The sequence below is a fragment of the Salvelinus fontinalis genome, chromosome 8, assembly GCF_029448725.1.
Source record: "Salvelinus fontinalis isolate EN_2023a chromosome 8, ASM2944872v1, whole genome shotgun sequence".
NCBI lineage: Eukaryota > Metazoa > Chordata > Actinopteri > Salmoniformes > Salmonidae > Salvelinus > Salvelinus fontinalis.
The window spans coordinates 49976593-49994039 of record NC_074672.1 but is presented as its reverse complement, the minus strand read 5'-3'; the positions used below and the strand labels follow the sequence as shown (position 1 = coordinate 49994039).

The 17447-nt window shown below is 45.0% G+C and overlaps 1 protein-coding gene across 3 annotated transcripts in view; it reads left to right on the top strand.

The window, feature by feature from the left end:
- Positions 1 to 17447, top strand: part of LOC129861376 (filamin-A-like) — a 92138-nt gene that overhangs the window by 37974 nt on the left and 36717 nt on the right. For all 3 annotated transcript variants that reach the window (XM_055932762.1, XM_055932764.1, XM_055932763.1), the window contains exons 8-14: positions 194 to 356; positions 1890 to 2090; positions 2706 to 2843; positions 6900 to 7026; positions 7211 to 7347; positions 8513 to 8709; positions 11286 to 11399. In XM_055932762.1, coding sequence (XP_055788737.1) covers positions 194 to 356; positions 1890 to 2090; positions 2706 to 2843; positions 6900 to 7026; positions 7211 to 7347; positions 8513 to 8709; positions 11286 to 11399 — 1077 coding nt within the window. The remainder of the gene's footprint in view (positions 1 to 193; positions 357 to 1889; positions 2091 to 2705; positions 2844 to 6899; positions 7027 to 7210; positions 7348 to 8512; positions 8710 to 11285; positions 11400 to 17447) is intronic.

Sequence of the window (17447 nt, the reverse complement as noted above, 5' to 3'; positions counted from 1 at the left end):
TTGGTAACTGTGTTATACCAGGTGACGGTGCTGTTTGGTAACTGTGTTACCAGGTGACGGTGCTGTTTGGTAACTGTGTTACCAGGTGACGGTGCTGTTTGGTAACTCTGTGTGTTACCAGGTGACGGTGCTGTTTGGTAACTCTGTGTTTTACTAGGTGACGGTGCTGTTTGGTAACTCTGTGTTTTACTAGGTGACGGTGCTGTTTGCGGGGCTGCACATCAATAAGTCTCCGTATGAGGTGGATGTGGGGATGGCCCAGGGAGACAGCAGTAAAGCTACAGCTCAGGGACCTGGACTAGAACCTGCCGGGAACATCGCCAATAAGACCACATGCTTTGACGTCTACACCGCAGGTACACACTGTTCTCTCAGCAGACATTTTGAAATCACCATTGGTCTCTTGCTGACATCCCTGAGCAGTTTCTGTCCTATCAGGACACTCCATTAGGAAGGACAACTGTTTTTTGTTTTGGTTCAGACCATTTTTTGACCAATACAAATGAACGGTAAATAATGTATTGTCACTTTTATTGTAAATAAGAATATATGTTTTCTAAACACTTATACATTTATGATAATCTTGAATGATCAAGTATGAGTGAGAAAGTTATAGACGCACAAATACCCCTCCCAAAATGCTAACCTCCCCTGTTATTGTAATGGTGAGGGGTTAGCATGTCTTGGGGGTATGATATAAAATGCTAACCTCCCCTGTTATTGTAATGGTGAGAGGTTAGCATGTCTTGGGGGTATGATATAAAATGCTAACCTCCCCTGTTATTGTAATGGTGAGAGGTTAGCATGTCTTGGGGGTATGATATAAAATGCTAACCTCCCCTGTTATTGTAATGGTGAGAGGTTAGCATGTCTTGGGGTTATGATATAAAATGCTAACCTCCCTGTTATTGTAATGGTGAGAGGTTAGCATGTCTTGGGGGTATGATATAAAATGCTAACCTCCCCTGTTATTGTAATGGTGAGAGGTTAGCATGTCTTGGGGCTATGCTAACCTCCCCTGTTATTGTAATGGTCAGAGGTTAGCATGTCTCGGGGTATGATATAAAATGCTAACCTCCCCTGTTATTGTAATGGTGAGAGGTTAGCATGTCTTGGGGCTATGCTAACCTCCCCTGTTATTGTAATGGTGAGAGGTTAGCATGTCTCGGGGGTATGATATTTGTGTGTAACTTTCTCACTCCTCATTATTCACGATTCATTCAGGATTATCCATAATGTTGGTAGCATCCACATTCATGTAGAAGTGTTTAGAAACATATTATAATTTACAATACATGTGACTCCAAAATATAGGTAGCCTAGTGGTTAGAGGGGGGGGGGCAGGGTAGCCTAGTGGTTAGAGGGGGGGGGGCAGGGTAGCCTAGTGGTTAGAGGGGGGGGGGGCAGGGTAGCCTAGTGGTTAGAGGGGGGGGGGGGGCAGGGTAGCCTAGTGGTTAGAGGGGGGGGGGGGGCAGGGTAGCCTAGTGGTTAGAGGGGGGGGGGGGGCAGGGTAGCCTAGTGGTTAGAGGGGGGGGGGGGCAGGGTAGCCTAGTGGTTTAGAGCGTTGGACTAGTAACCGAAAGGTTGCTAGATCGAATCCCCCGAGCTGACAAGGTACAAATCTGTTGTTTTTCCCCTGAACACATACAAGTGGATTTGTCTCAATACTTTTGCTCCCCTAAAATGGGGGACTATGTACGAGAAGTGCTGTAATTTCTAAACGGTTCACCCGATATGTATGACAATACCCCAAATGAAAGCTGACAGTCTGCATTTTAACCCCATTGTTAAACTTTTGGCGTATTGGGCCAAAAAGAGTGCTTCACAGTCCCAATAATTACGGAGGACGCAGTCTATTGGTATGATGCTAAAGCTGCCCCTGTCTCCAGGTGCTGGTGTGGGAGAGGTGGAGGTGGTGATCATGGACCCAGCGGGTAAGAAGGACGTGGTGGTGTGTCAGATAGAGGATAAGGGCAACAGTTCGTACCGCTGCACCTACAAACCCACCCTGGAGGGGACCCACACCATCTACGTTACCTTCGCTGGAGGACAGATCAGCAAGAGCCCCTTCACTGTTAATATAGGAGAGGGTGAGACAGACCGAGGGAGATGAGGCGGAGTGTCTGACTTTTCTTTGTCTGGTTCTGTTATTCTGGTTCTATTTGTGCTGTTCAGTTTCTGCTGTTCTGTTATTCTGGTTCTATTTGTTCAGTTTCTGCTGTGCTGTTCTGTTTGAGTCACTTATCTTTTATATATTCTAACTGCTTTGTTCTCTCTCTCTCCATGGAAGGATGGAAGGAGCTGGTATCTCTTCTCTCTCTGGAGCAGCTTCTTCCTTCTACTGTCCTGTCACTTCCTGGGATCTCTTCTCTCTCTGGAGCAGCTTCTTCCTTCTACTGTCCTGTCACTTCCTGGGATCTGTCTCGGGTGCTAGACTCGGTGTGTGTCGTACTATTCCTTGTGACTCATCCTTTTTCATAGACTGGTGTGTCATCTCCCTCTAAACCTCCAAACCCAGACTGACCCGGTGTCTACACACACACACACACACACACACACACACACACACACACACACACACACACACACACACACACACACATATGCATGTGACTCAGCAGGTCCTTATTTAGCAGTTCCCCTGGGGGTTAATGTCATCCATTCAAACTATAGATTGTGTTCAACTCTAACCCTCCTCCCCCCAGCTTGTAACCCCAGCCTGGTTCGGGCTAAGGGCCGTGGTCTGCAGCCTAAAGGCCTCCGGGTGAAGGAGACAGCTGACTTCAGAGTCTTCACCAAAGGAGCTGGGACTGGAGAACTCAAAGTCACCATCAAGGGCCCCAGTGAGTCAACTACCCAGCAGCCTCTGTTTCATAAATTATGCAAACAAGCCTCTATTAATAATATATATATTCTCATCAAAAAAAGAAACGTCCTTTCACTGTCAACTGTTTATTTTCACAACAATGAACATGTAAATATGTGTATGAACATAACAAGATTCAACAACTGAGACATAAACTGAACAAGTTCCACAGACACGTGACTAACAGAAATGGAATAATGTGTTCCTGAACAACGGGGGGGTCGAAATCAAAAGTAACAGTCAGTATCTGGTGTGGCCACCAGCTGCGTTAAGTACTGCAGTGCATCTCCTCCTCATGGACTGCACCAGATTTGCCAGTTCTTGCTGTGAGATGTTACCCCACTCTTCCACCAAGGCACCTGCAAGTTTCTGGATGGGGGGTGGCCCAAGCCCAAGCCCAAGCCCTCCGATCTAACAGGTCCCAGACGTGCTCAATGGGATTGAGATCCGGGCTCTTCGCTGGCCATGGCAGAACACTAACATTCCTTGCAGAAAATCACGCACAGAACCAGCAGTATGGCTGGTGGCATTGTCATGCTGGAGGGTCATGTCAGGATGAGCCTGCAGGAAGGGTACCACATGAGGGAGGAGGATGTCTTCCCTGTAACGCACAGCGTTGAGATTACCTGCAATGACAACAAGCACAGGCCGATGATGCTGTGACACAGCGCCCCAGACCATGACGGACCCTCCACCTCCAAATCGATCCCGCTCCAGAGTACAGGCCTCGGTGTAACGCTCATTCCTTCCACGATAAACACGAATCCGACCATCACCCCTGGTGAGACAACCGCGACCCGTCAGTGAAGAGCACTTTTGCCAGTCCTGTCTGGTCCAGCGACGGTGGGTTTGTGGCCATAGGCGACGTTGTTGCCGGTGATGTCTGGTGAGGACCTGCCTTACAACAGGCCTACAAGCCCTCAGTCCAGCCTCTCTCAGTCTATTGCGGACAGTCTGAGCACTGATGGAGGGATTGTGCGTTTCTGGTGTAACTCGAGCAGTTGTTGTTGCCATCCTGTACCTGTCCCGCAGGTGTGATGTTCGGATGTACCGATACTGTGTATGTGTTGTTACACGTGGTCTGCCACTGCGAGGACGATCAGCTGTCTGTCCTGTCTCCCTGTAGTGCTGTCTTCTCACAGTACGTCTCACAGTACGGACTTTGCAATTTATTGTCCTGGCCACATCTGCAGTCCTTGTGCCTCCTTGCAGCATGCCTAAGGCACGTTCACGCAGGGACCCTGGGCATTTTGTTCTTTTGGTGTTTTTCAGAGTCAGTAGAAAGGCCTCTTTAGTGTCCTAAGTTTTCATAACTGTGACCTTAATTGCCTACCGTCTGTAAGCTGTTAGTGTCTTAACGATCGTTCCACAGGTGCATGTTCATTAATTGTTTATGGTTCATTGAACAAGCAATGGGAAACAGTGTTTAAACCCTTTATCATGAAGATCTGTGAAGTTATTTGGATGTCTACGAAATACCTTTGAAAGACGGGATCCTGAAAAAGGGACGTTTATTTTTTTGCTGAATTTATATACACAAGACACACAGAACCAGTCAAAAGTTTGGACACACCTACTCATTCCAGGGTTTTTCTTTATTTTTTATTATTTTCTACATTGTAGAATAATAGTGACCACATCAAAACCACAAAGTAGCACACATGGAATTGTGTAGTAACCAAAAAAGTGTTAAACAAATGTAAATATATTTTATATTTGAGATTATTCAAAGTAGCCACCCTTTGCCTTGATGACAGCTGTGCACACTCTTGGCATTCTCTCAACCAGCTTCATGAGGAATGTTTTTCCAACAGTCTTGAAGGAGTTCCCACATATGCTGAGCACTTGTTGGCTGCTTTTCCTTCACTGTGGTCCGTCTCATCCCAAACCATCTCACTTGGGTCGTGGTCAGGTGATTGTTGAGGTCATCTGATGCAGCACTCCATCACTCTCCTTCTTGGTCAAATAGCCCTTACACAGCCTGAGGTGTGTTTTGGGTCATTGTCCTGTTAAAAATGATAGTCCCACTAAGCGCAAACCAGATGGGATGGTGTATCACTGCAGAATGCTGTGGTAGCCATGCTGGTTAAGTGAGCCTTGAATTCTAAATAAATCATACTACTTCCTCCATGTTTCACGGTGGGAACGACACATGCAGAGATCATTCATTCAGCTACTCTGCATCTCACAAAGACACGGCGGTTGGAGCCAAATCTCCAATTTGGACTCATCAGCCCAAATGGCAGATTTCCACCGGTCTAATGTCCATTACTCGTGTTTGTTGGCCCAAGCAATTCGCTTCTTATTGGTGTCCTTTAGTGGTGGTTTCTTTGCAGCAATTCAACCATGAAGGCTTGATTCATGCAGTCTCCTCAACAGTTGCTGTTGTCTGTTGCTTGAACTCTGACGCATTTATTTGGGCTGCAATTTGAGGTGCAGTTAACTCTAATGAACTTATCCTCTGCAGCAGAGGTAACTCTGGGTCTGTGGCAGTCCTCATGAGAGCCAGTTTCATCATAGCTCTTCATGGTTTTTGCGACTGCACTTGAAGAAACATTCAAAGTTCTTGAAATGTTCTGTATTGACTGACCTTCATGTCTTAAAGTAATGATGGACTGTTGTTTTTCTTTGCTTATTTGAGCTGTTCTTGCCATAATATGGACTTGGCCTTTTACCAAATAGGGCTATCTTCTGTATACCACCCCTACCTTGTCACAACACAACATTGGCTCAAATGCATTAAGAAGGAAAGAAATTCCACATTCACCAAGACCACCTGTTAATTGAAATGCATTCCAGGTGACTACCTCATGATGCTGGTTGAGAGAATGCAAAGCTGTCATCAAGGCAAAGGGAGGCTACTTTGAAGAATCTGAAAACTTAACATATATTTTAGTTTAACTTTTTTTTTTGATACTACATGATTCCAAATGTGGTGTTTCACAGTTTTCTTTTCATGGCTTCACTATTATTCTATAACGTAGAAAATAGTAACAATTAAGAAAACCCCTGGAATGAGTAGGTGTCAACTTTTGACTGCTACTGTGTATATGTAATCTCTAACACACACTATGTGGCTCAATGGGCGGATCAGTCTTCTCTAGTCGGTGACCGTCGTTGGTCACTGCCTTTCAAAGTGTTGCATTATGGGAGATAAAAATGGTCCAACTAGCCTCTACATCACAGGTGTCAAACTCATTCCACGTGGGGCCGAGTGTCTGCGGGTTTTCGCTCCTCCCTTGTACTTGATTGATTAATTAACATCACTAATTAGTTAGGAACCCCCCACACCTGGTTGTCTAGGGCTTTATTGAAAGGAAAAACCAAAAACCTGCAGACACTAGGCCCTCCGTGGAATGAGTTTGACACCCCTGTTCTATATGTCCAACTGCATGAACCAAAGGTCATCAAGTTTTCACTGCGCGTTTCTCTCCAACTGTATCCTCCAGCCATCAGGTGCATGGTGGGAGGCTTTATCGGCAACCAATCATTAGGGGGGTTTATTTGACCCACGCAAACTTGACCAAAGATGTGACCCCCAGCAGCCTCTGATTTTATATACTACACCCCCCCCAGCAGCCTCTCTGATTTTATATACTACACCCCCCCCAGCAGCCTCTGATTTTATGGACTACACCCCCCCCCCCAGCAGCCTCTCTGATTTTATATACTACACCCCCCCAGCAGCCTCTGATTTCATAGACTACACCCCCCCCCAGCAGCCTCTGATTTTATAGACTACCCCTCCCCCAGCAGCCTCTCTGATTTTATAGACTACACCCCCCCCCAGCAGCCTCTCTGATTTTATATACTACACCCCCCCAGCAGCCTCTGATTTTATAGACTACACCCCCCCCCAGCAGCCTCTCTGATTTTATAGACTGCAGCCTCTCTGATTTTATAGACTACACCCCCCCCCCCCAGCAGCCTCTGATTTATAGACTACACTACCCAGTATCCACTCTTCTAGAAATTACATAAACCAATTGCTACTCTGTTTCTTTATGACCAAACTGACCCTGTGTGTGTGCAGAGGGTCTGGAGGAGCCCTGTAAGAGGAAGGATCTAGGAGACGGAGTGTTTGGGTTTGAGTACTACCCCTCCACCCCCGGAACATACAGTATAACCATCACCTGGGGAGGACAACACATCCCCCGCAGGTACATTTACATTGTTAACCAGAGTGACATATATAGTTAGTGCATTCAGCACAGTCATTACAGGTAGACTCTGGTAAATAACTGTGATCCTCTTTGCAACATGTAATTTGTGTCAACAACAATCTATAGTCATGATTAGAGAGCCTGGTGTAACGCTGTCACATGATGTCACTTCCTCTTGCAGCCCGTTGGAGGTGAAGATTGGTTTGGAGGCGGGGCCACAGAAGGTGCGAGCATGGGGGCCCGGCCTGGAGAGCGGCATTGTGGGTAAATCTGCCGACTTCGTGGTCGAAGCTGTTGGAGAGAATGTGGGAACACTGGGTGAGTACACACACACACACGCACACACACACACACACACAGTGTTGTACAGCTAACTTTGTGGGGACACACAATTCAGTCCCATTCAAAATCCTATTTTCCCTAACCCCTACTCTTACCCTAACCCAAAAACCTGCTGCCTACCATCGCTCAGTCAGACTGCTCTATCAAATCATAGACTTAGTTCTAACATAATAACACACAGAAATACGAGCCTTTGGTCATTAAAATGGTCGAATCTGGAAACTATCATTTCGAAAACAAAATGTTTATTCTTTCTGGGGATACTGGAACCGTTCCGTATTTTATCTAACGGGTGGCATCCATCAGTCTAAATATTCCTGTTACATTGCACAGCCTTCGACGTTATGTCATAATTATGTACAATTCTGGCAAATTAATTCGCAAGGAGCCAGGCGGCCCAAACTGTTGCAATACCCTGACTCTGCGTGCAATGAATGCAAGAAGTGACACAATTTCCCTAGTTAATATTTCCTGCTAACATGAATTAACTAAATATGCAGGTTTAAAAAAATATATACTTTTGTGTATTGATTTTAAGAAAGGCATTGATGTTTATGGTTAGGTACATTCTGCAACGATTGTGATTTTGTTTAATCATCCCCCGTTTGGCGAAGTAGGCTGTGATTCGATGATAAATTAACAGGCAGCGCATTGATTATATGCAACGTAGGACACGCTACATAAACTAGTAATATCGTCAACCGTGTGTAGTTAAATAGTGATTATGTGAAGATTGATTTTTTTTGTTGTAAGTTTAATACTAGCTAGCAACTTACCTTGGCTCCTTGCTGCACTCGCGTAACAGGTGGTCAGGCTGCCACTCAGTTTCCTCGCGGAATGCAATGTAATTGGCTTCCAAAAATGCCAATTACCGATTGTTATGAAAACTTGAACTTGGCCCTGATTAATTGATCGACCTCTAGCTCCTAACCGTTAACGTAATTCTAACCTTAACCCTAAACCCCCTAGAAATAGGATTTGACCTTGTGGGGACTAACAAAATGTCCCCAGTTGGTCAAATTTTTGTAAGTTTACTATTCTTGTGGGAACTTCTGGTCCCCACTAGAATAGGTAAACACGTCCCCCCCCACACACACACCACAGACCCTGCGTGTCCTCATCAGAAGGTGTGTGTGTCCAGGTTTCTCGGTGGAGGGTCCGTCCCAGGCGAAGATCGAGTGTGATGATAAGGGCGACGGGTCATGTGACGTGCGGTACTGGCCAATGGAAGCAGGAGAGTACGCGGTGCATGTGCTCTGTAACAACGAGGATATCCAGCACTCTCCCTTCATGGCTGAAATCACTGCAGCTCTGAACAAAGACTATTACCCTGATAAGGTATGTTAAATCACTGCAGCTCTGAACAAAGACTATTACCCTGATAAGGTATGTTAAATCACTGCAGCTCTGAACAAAGACTATTACCCTGATAAGGTATGTTTAATCACTACTGCTCTGAACAAAGACTATTACCCTGATAAGGTATGTTAAATCACTGCTGCTCTGAACAAAGACTATTACCCTGATAAGGTATGTTAAATCACTGCAGCTCTGAACAAAGACTATTACCCTGATAAGGTATGTTTAATCACTACTGCTCTGAACAAAGACTATTACCCTGATAAGGTGTGTTAAATCACTGCTGCTCTGAACAAAGACTATTACCCTGATAAGGTATGTTAAATCACTGCTGCTCTGAACAAAGACTATTACCCTGATAAGGTATGTTAAATCACTGCAGCTTTGAACAAAGACTATTACCCTGATAAGGTATGTTTAATCACTACTGCTCTGAACAAAGACTATTACCCTGATAAGGTGTGTTAAATCACTGCAGCTCTGAACAAAGACTATTACCCTGATAAGGTGTGTTAAATCACTGCTGCTCTGAACAAAGACTATTACCCTGATAAGGTATGTTAAATCACTGCTGCTCTGAACAAAGACTATTACCCTGATAAGGTGTGTTAAATCACTGCTGCTCTGAACAAAGACTATTACCCTGATAAGGTATGTTAAATCACTGCTGCTCTGAACAAAGACTATTACCCTGATAAGGTATGTTAAATCACTGCTGCTCTGAACAAAGACTATTACCCTGATAAGGTGTGTTAAATCACTGCTGCTCTGAACAAAGACTATTACCCTGATAAGGTATGTTAAATCACTGCTGCTCTGAACAAAGACTATTACCCTGATAAGGTATGTTAAATCACTGCTGCTCTGAACAAAGACTATTACCCTGATAAGGTGTGTTAAATCACTGCTGCTCTGAACAAAGACTATTACCCTGATAAGGTATGTTAAATCACTACTGCTCTAAACAAGGGCTACTAATAGGTATTTGTACTTATTATGGATCCCCCATTAGTTCCTGTCAAGGCAGCAGCTACTCTTCCTGGGGTTTATTATGGATCGCCATTAGTTCCTGCCAAGGCAGCAGCTACTCTTCCTGGGGTTTATTATGGATCCCCATTAGTTCCTGCCAAGGCAGCAGCTACTCTTCCTGGGGTTTATTATGGATACCCACTAGTTCCTGCCAAGGCAGCAGCTACTCTTCCTGGGGTTTATTATGGATCCCCCATTAGTTCCTGCCAAGGCAGCAGCTACTCTTCCTGGGGTTTATTATGGATCCCCATTAGTTCCTGCCAAGGCAGCAGCTACTCTTCCCGGGGTTTATTATGGATCCCCATTAGTTCCTGCCAAGGCAGCAGCTACTCTTCCTGGGGTTTATTATGGATCCCCATTAGTTCCTGTCAAGGCAGCAGCTACTCTTCCTGGGGTTTATTATGGATCCCCATTAGTTCCTGCCAATGCAGCAGCTACTCTTCCTGGGGTTTATTATGGATCCCCAGTAGTTCCTGCCAAGGCAGCAGCTACTCTTCCTGGGGTCCCACAAAATGAAGGCAGTTTGTACAATTTTAAAAACATGACAATACATTCATAGATTTCACAACACACTGTGTTCCCTCAGGCCCCTACTCCACCACTAACACATATCTACAGTACTAAATCTGTGTGTGTATAGTTCGTATGTTATTGTCTGTGTCTGTGTTGCTTCACAGTCCCTGCTGTTCCATAAGGTGTATTTTTACCTGCTTTTTAATGTGATTCTACTGCTGCATCAGTTACCTGATGTGGAATAGAGTTCCATGTAGTCATGGCTCTATGTAGCACTGTGGAATAGAGTTCCATGTAGTCATGGCTCTATGTAGCACTGTGGAATAGAGTTCCATGTAGTCATGGCTCTATGTCGTACTGTGGAATAGAGTTCCATGTAGTCATGGCTCTATGTAGTACTGTGGAATAGAGTTCCATGTAGTCATGGCTCTATGTAGTACTGTGGAATAGAGTTCCATGTAGTCATGGCTCTATGTAGTACTGTGGAATAGAGTTCCATGTAGTCATGGCTCTATGTAGTACTGTGGAATAGAGTTCCATGTAGTCATGGCTCTATGTAGTACTGTGGAATAGAGTTCCATGTAGTCATGGCTCTATGTCGTACTGTGGAATAGAGTTCCATGTAGTCATGGCTCTATGTCGTACTGTGGAATAGAGTTCCATGTAGTCATGGCTCTATGTCGTACTGTGGAATAGAGTTCCATGTAGTCATGGCTCTATGTCGTACTGTGGAATAGAGTTCCATGTAGTCATGGCTCTATGTCGTACTGTGCTCCTCCCATAGTCTGTTCTGGACTTGGGGACTGGTATGTGTGTGTGTGTGTAAAGATAATAAAGTCCTCTTCATATTCTAAATGTTGAAACATGTGGTGGGCCCCGGTGTAGCTCCCCAGGGGTAGTTAACCCTTCAGTGGCTCTCATCTCACCAGATTTTCTCTGTCTAACCTGGGTTTTGAACCGGCAACCCTCCAGTTGCTAACCTGTGTTTGATGCACTCGCTTTGCTGTGTACAGGTGAAGGCGTATGGTCCAGGACTACAGAGCAGTGGTCTTGCTGTGGGGAAACCCACTGAGTTCACCGTCGATGCCAAGCTGGGAGGGAATGCTGGCCTCAAGATCCTGGCACAGGTACGTGTATATAGATGACACACTGGGGGTGATTTAACGTACACAGCTGTACGTGTGAGGTGAACGGTAGTGTACGTGTGAGGTGAACGGTAGTGTACGTGTGAGGTGAACGGTAGTGTACGTGTGAGGTGAACGGTAGTGTACGTGTGAGGTGAACGGTAGTGTACGTGTGAGGTGTATGTCATTGTATTCTCTGAAGGACAGGCCAAACCAACTGATGAATGAGGCACAGCCAGTTTAACAATGATACTACGGGTCTCTCTCTCGACATGGCAAGTTCATTATTACTTACATTGTCAAAGTATACATATTAAAAATATAAATAAATGGTGGGACCAACGACAATAATAGTAGTATTGGACATGGGATTACCATTAACAATATTGAGAACAACAATGCATTAAAGCAATGGTAGTAGACCAGTGTCAACCTGACTGAGAAGACACATGACCTGGTAGTAGACCAGTCTCAACCTGACTGAGAAGACACGTGACCTGGTAGTAGACCAGTGTCAACATGACTGAGAAGACACATGACCTGGTCGTAGACCAGTGTCAACATGACTGAGAAGACATATGACCTGGTAGTACAAGGGCACTGCGTTCATCCACCTCTGGCCTGCTCGCCTCCCTACCTCTGAGGAAGTACAGTTCCCGCTCAGCCCAGTCAAAACTGTTCGCTGCTCTGGCACCCCAATGGTGGAACAAACTCCCTCACGACGCCAGGTCAGCGGAGTCAATCACCACCTTCCGGAGACACCTGAAACCCCACCTCTTTAAGGAATACCTAGGATAGGATAAAGCAATCCTTCTGCCCCCCCCCCCCCCTTAAAAGAGTTAGATGCACTATTGTAAAGTGGTTGTTCCACTGGATATCATAAGGTGAATGCACCAATTTGTAAGTCATTTACATTTACATTTAAGTCATTTAGCAGACGCTCTTATCCAGAGCGACTTACAAATTGGTGCATTCACCTAATGACATCCAGTGGAACAGCCACTTTACAATAGTGCATCTAGATCTTTTAAGGGGGGGGGGGGGGCAGAAGGATTGCTTTATCCTATCCTAGGTATTCCTTGAAGAGGTGGGGTTTCAGGTGTCTCCGGAAGGTGGTGATTGACTCCGCTGTCCTGGCGTCGTGAGGGAGTTTGTTCCACCATTGGGGTGCCAGAGCAGCAAACAGTTTTGACTGGGCTGAGCGGGAACTGTACTTCCTCAGTGGTAGGGAGGCGAGCAGGCCAGAGGTGGATGAACGCAGTGCCCTTGTTTGGGTGTAGGGCCTGATCAGAGCCTGAAGGTACTGAGGTGCCGTTCCCCTCACAGCTCCGTAGGCAAGCACCATGGTCTTGTAGCGGATGCGAGCTTCAACTGGAAGCCAGTGGAGAGAGCGGAGGAGCGGGGTGACGTGAGAGAACTTGGGAAGGTTGAACACCAGACGGGCTGCGGCGTTCTGGATGAGTTGTAGGGGTTTAATGGCACAGGCAGGGAGCCCAGCCAACAGCGAGTTGCAGTAATCCAGACGGGAGATGACAAGTGCCTGGATTAGGACCTGCGCCGCTTCCTGTGTGAGGCAGGGTCGTACTCTGCGGATGTTGTAGAGCATGAACCTACAGGAACGGGCCACCGCCTTGATGTTGGTGGAGAACGACAGGGTGTTGTCCAGGATCACGCCAAGGTTCTTAGCGCTCTGGGAGGAGGACACAATGGAGTTGTCAACCGTGATGGCGAGATCATGGAACGGGCAGTCCTTCCCCGGGAGGAAGAGCAGCTCCGTCTTGCCGAGGTTCAGCTTGAGGTGGTGATCCGTCATCCACACTGATATGTCTGCCAGACATGCAGAGATGCGATTCGCCACCTGGTCATCAGAAGGGGGAAAGGAGAAGATTAATTGTGTGTCGTCTGCATAGCAATGATAGGAGAGACCATGTGAGGTTATGACAGAGCCAAGTGACTTGGTGTACAGCGAGAATAGGAGAGGGCCTAGAACAGAGCCCAAGTCGCTCTGGATAAGAGCGTCTGCTAAATGACTTAAATGTAAATGTAAATGTAGTAGACCAGTGTCAACATGACTGAAGACACATGACCTGAAAGACAAAACTAAATGGGAAATATTATTGACATAACATTGCACTTTTCACTGGCCGTCCCTCAGGTTGTGGCAGGAGGACACATATTTGGCTTTTCATCCAATAAATATTGGATTTTTTGTTTCTTCATCTTTTGTTTCAAATTCTTTTAATTTAATTATAATTTTGGGAAATAAATATTCTTAGGTCTGAGTATTTGTCACAGTGTAATAGGAAATGCAGCTCTGTCTCTACCTCTCCCCTGGAGCAGAGTGAGCACAGCCTGTCCTCTCTGGGCAGCCAGGATTGTCTATGACGACCGGTCTCTATAGCCGGACTGTCCTCTCTGGGCAGCCAGACTGTCCTCTCAGGGCAGCCAGGTTTGTCTGTGACGTCCGGGCTCTATAGCCAGACTGTTCTCACTTAGTCTGTACCTAGTCAGGGTTTTCTACCAGTCACAATGGTCATAGTCTGCCACCATGTACTGTCTGTTTAGAGACAAATAGCATTGAAGTTTTCTTAGATTTTTTGTGGTGTCTTTCCAATAGGTGATACATTTTTCTTTTTGTTTTATGATGATTTGGTTGGGCCAGATTTTCTGAGTGCTGTCTTGAGGCTCTATGGGGTTGGTTTCGGTTAGTGAACTGAGCCTCAGAACCAGCTGGCTGAGGGGACTCTTCTCTTGACATTGTAGAGCTGTGTGATGGAATGTTGTGGGGTCACTTGTTTTTAGATGGTTGTAAAATTTGATGGCTCTTTGTTTTCTATTCGAATGAGGAGGGGGTATTGGCCCAATTCTGCTCTACATGTGTTATTTGGAGTTTCTTTGCACTTGCAATACAGTCTTGCAAAACTCTGCATGCAGTATTTCGATTGGAAGTTTGTCCCATTTGGTAAATTCATTATTAGACAGTGGACCCCATACTTCACTGCCATATAGAGCAATTGGTTCTATAACTGATTGGAACATTTCTAGCCAGATTCTAATTGGAATTTTAATGTTCCTTTTAATGGCATAGAATGCTCTTGCTTTGTCTCAGCTCATTCACAGCCATGTGAAAGCTACCGGGGTTGCTGATATTTAGTCCTAGATATGTGTAGTTTTTGGTGTGTTCAAATAGAATTTATATTTGTCATCCTGATTTCTGGACCTTTTTTGGTATATCATTATATTAGTTTTTTTAGGTTAACGGTCAGAGCCCAGGTCTGACAGAACCTGTGAAGACGATCTAGGTGCTGCTGTAACCCCTCTTTAGTGAGAGACAGCAGCACCAGGTCATCTGAGTACAGCAGACACTTGATTTCAGTGTTGTGTAGGGTGATACCAGGTGCTGCCAATTCTTCTAATGTTTTTGCCAATTCATTAATGTAGATGTTAAATAGTGTTGGGCTTATTGGGCAGCCCTGTTTCACTCCCCGCCCCTGAGAGAAGAAGTCTGTTTGCTTGTTGCCAATTTTAACCGCACATTTGTTTTTAGTGTACATTTATTTAATAACATATGTTTTCCCTCCAATACCACTTTCTATTAGTTTATTAAAAAGACCTTTGTGCCAAATTGAATCAAATGCTTTCTTAATCTACCAAACACAAGTAGATTTGGCCTTTTAAGGTTTACTTGTTTGTCAATTAGTTTGGAGGGTGTAAATGTGGTCTGTTGTACGATAATTTTTTGAAATCCAATCTGGCTTCTGCTCAGGACGTTGTGTTCATCGAGGAAATGACGTAGTCTGCTATTTATAATCCTACAGAGAATTTTCCCCAAGTTGCTGTTAATGCAAATTCCTCTAATTATTTGGGTCAAATTTGTCTCTATTTTTATAGATTGGTGTGATCAATCCCTGGTTCCAAATATCGGGGAAAATACCTGCAGTGAGGATAATGTTGAAGAGTTTGAGTATAGCCAATTTGAATTTGTGGTCTGTATATTTGATCATTTCTTTTAAAATACCATCAGCACCACAGGCTTTTTGGGTTGGAGAGTGCATAGTTTTTCCAATAATTCTTCTGTAATTGGGGTATCCACAGGATTCTGATAGTCGTTGACTGCTGATTCAAGGATTTGTAATTTTTCTTGTATATCTTTTTGTTCTTGGCTCTTTGTTATATTGCTGTAGAGGTTTGCAAAGGGATTTCTCCACATATCCCCATTTTGGATAGCCAATTCCTTGTTTAATTTATTCCAATTCTCCCAGAAGTGGTTTGATTCTATGGATTCCTCAATTCCATCCAGCTGATTTCTAATGTGCTGTTCCTTTTTTGTTCTTAGGGTGCGTTTGTATTGCTTCAGTTTCCCCGTATTGAAGGTGTACATTTGTTGTCTGGTTCTGTGTTTTTGATTAGATATATTTCTCAATGACTTTCTTCTATTTTTGCAATCCTTATCAAACCATTTTTCATTATCTGTTATTTTTGGTTTGTTTTATGTTTCTTTAGATTAGCCAAGAAGGCTAATTTGTCAAATATAACGTTTATGTTCCAAATGGCCAAATTTACACCTTAGGATGCTGTTAAGACTAAAAAGTTGTCCAGGAGAGATTGTATTTTTTGGCTACTAATTGCTTTTTGGTAGATGTCTGTACTGTTTGCACTCCATCTATAGGCTTGTTTAGTACCATGTAATTTATTGGGCCGTGATGCTTCATGGTTGGGTTCTGCTCTTCTCAGATACACTGTGATTTTACTGTGGTCTGAGAGAGGTGTTAGTGGGCTGACTGGGAAGGCTCTGAGAGACTCTGGGTTGAGGTCGGTGAGGAAGTAGTCTACAGTGCTGCTGCCAAGGGATGAGCTGTAGGTGTACCTACCAAAAGAGTCTCCTCTCAGCCTGCCATTGACTATGTACAGACCCAGTGTTCGACAGAGCTTCACGAGCTGTACTCCATTTTAGTTTTTCACTTTGTCATAGTTGTTTCTGTGGGGGTATGTGGGGAGGGAAAGGTTGTTGCTTCCTGGTAGGTGTTTATCCCCATGACTGTTAATCGTGTTTTGTTCTTCTGCTGTTCTAGCATTCAGGTCTCCACAGACCAGTACGTTGCCTTGGGCCTGAAAGTGACTAATCTCCCCCTCTAGAATGGAGAAACTCTCTTCGTTGAAGTAGGGTGACTCTGAGGGGGGAATGTATGTGGCACAGAGGAAGACGTTTTTATCTGTCAAGATAGCCTCCTTGTTGATTTTTAACCAGATAAAGAATTCTCCTGTTTTGATCAATTCGATTGAATTAATTAGTTCAGATTTATACCATATTAACGTTCATTCCCCTTGAGTCTCTGCCCTGTTTGATTCCTTTTAATTTAGTGGATGGTATGATTATCTCCCTATAACCTAGTGGACAGCCAGTGGAAACATCACCTCTGCACCATGTTTCCTGTAGTACTACAATATCAACATCATCCATTTCTTTCAGGAAGTCTGGGTTTCTGCTCTTTAGCCCAAAAGCAGAGGACTTCAATCCTTGTAAATTCCAACATGCAACGTAAAAAGATTTCATAACTTTTTTTTTGTCTTTACTTTCAAAATGAAACAAACGCTCACAATCCAACAAACTATTAAAATTGGATCACTTAATCCAATTTTAATAGTTGTTGGATTGTGAGTGTCTGGGCCAGTTGCTCCTCTCACAGCCTGTGCGTAGCTCTGCCTGCTGGGCTGTGGGTCTGCGATGGGGGGTGGTAGGCCTTGTCTCGGTGGGTCTGAAGCTGGGGTGGTCTGCGCTGGCTGTGGTGGGCATGGAGGTTGATGGTGCTGGAGGGGTCCAGGACCGGGGTGTGATCTCTGAGGGGTGGAGAGGTCGGGCTGCAGTTTAAAGTGACGTCCTTGAGAGTCTTGGCAAGGATGGGGACTGTCTCCCTGTACAGGTGAACATGGTCATAGAGACAGTCCAGATCGAGGGTGGGATGGTGGGCCAGGTGCCTTTTTGGGAGGGTAGGGGTGAGGGTGGTGCTGGTGGAGTTTGTCTTGTGGGAGGGCATGTCACTGGTGGTGTTC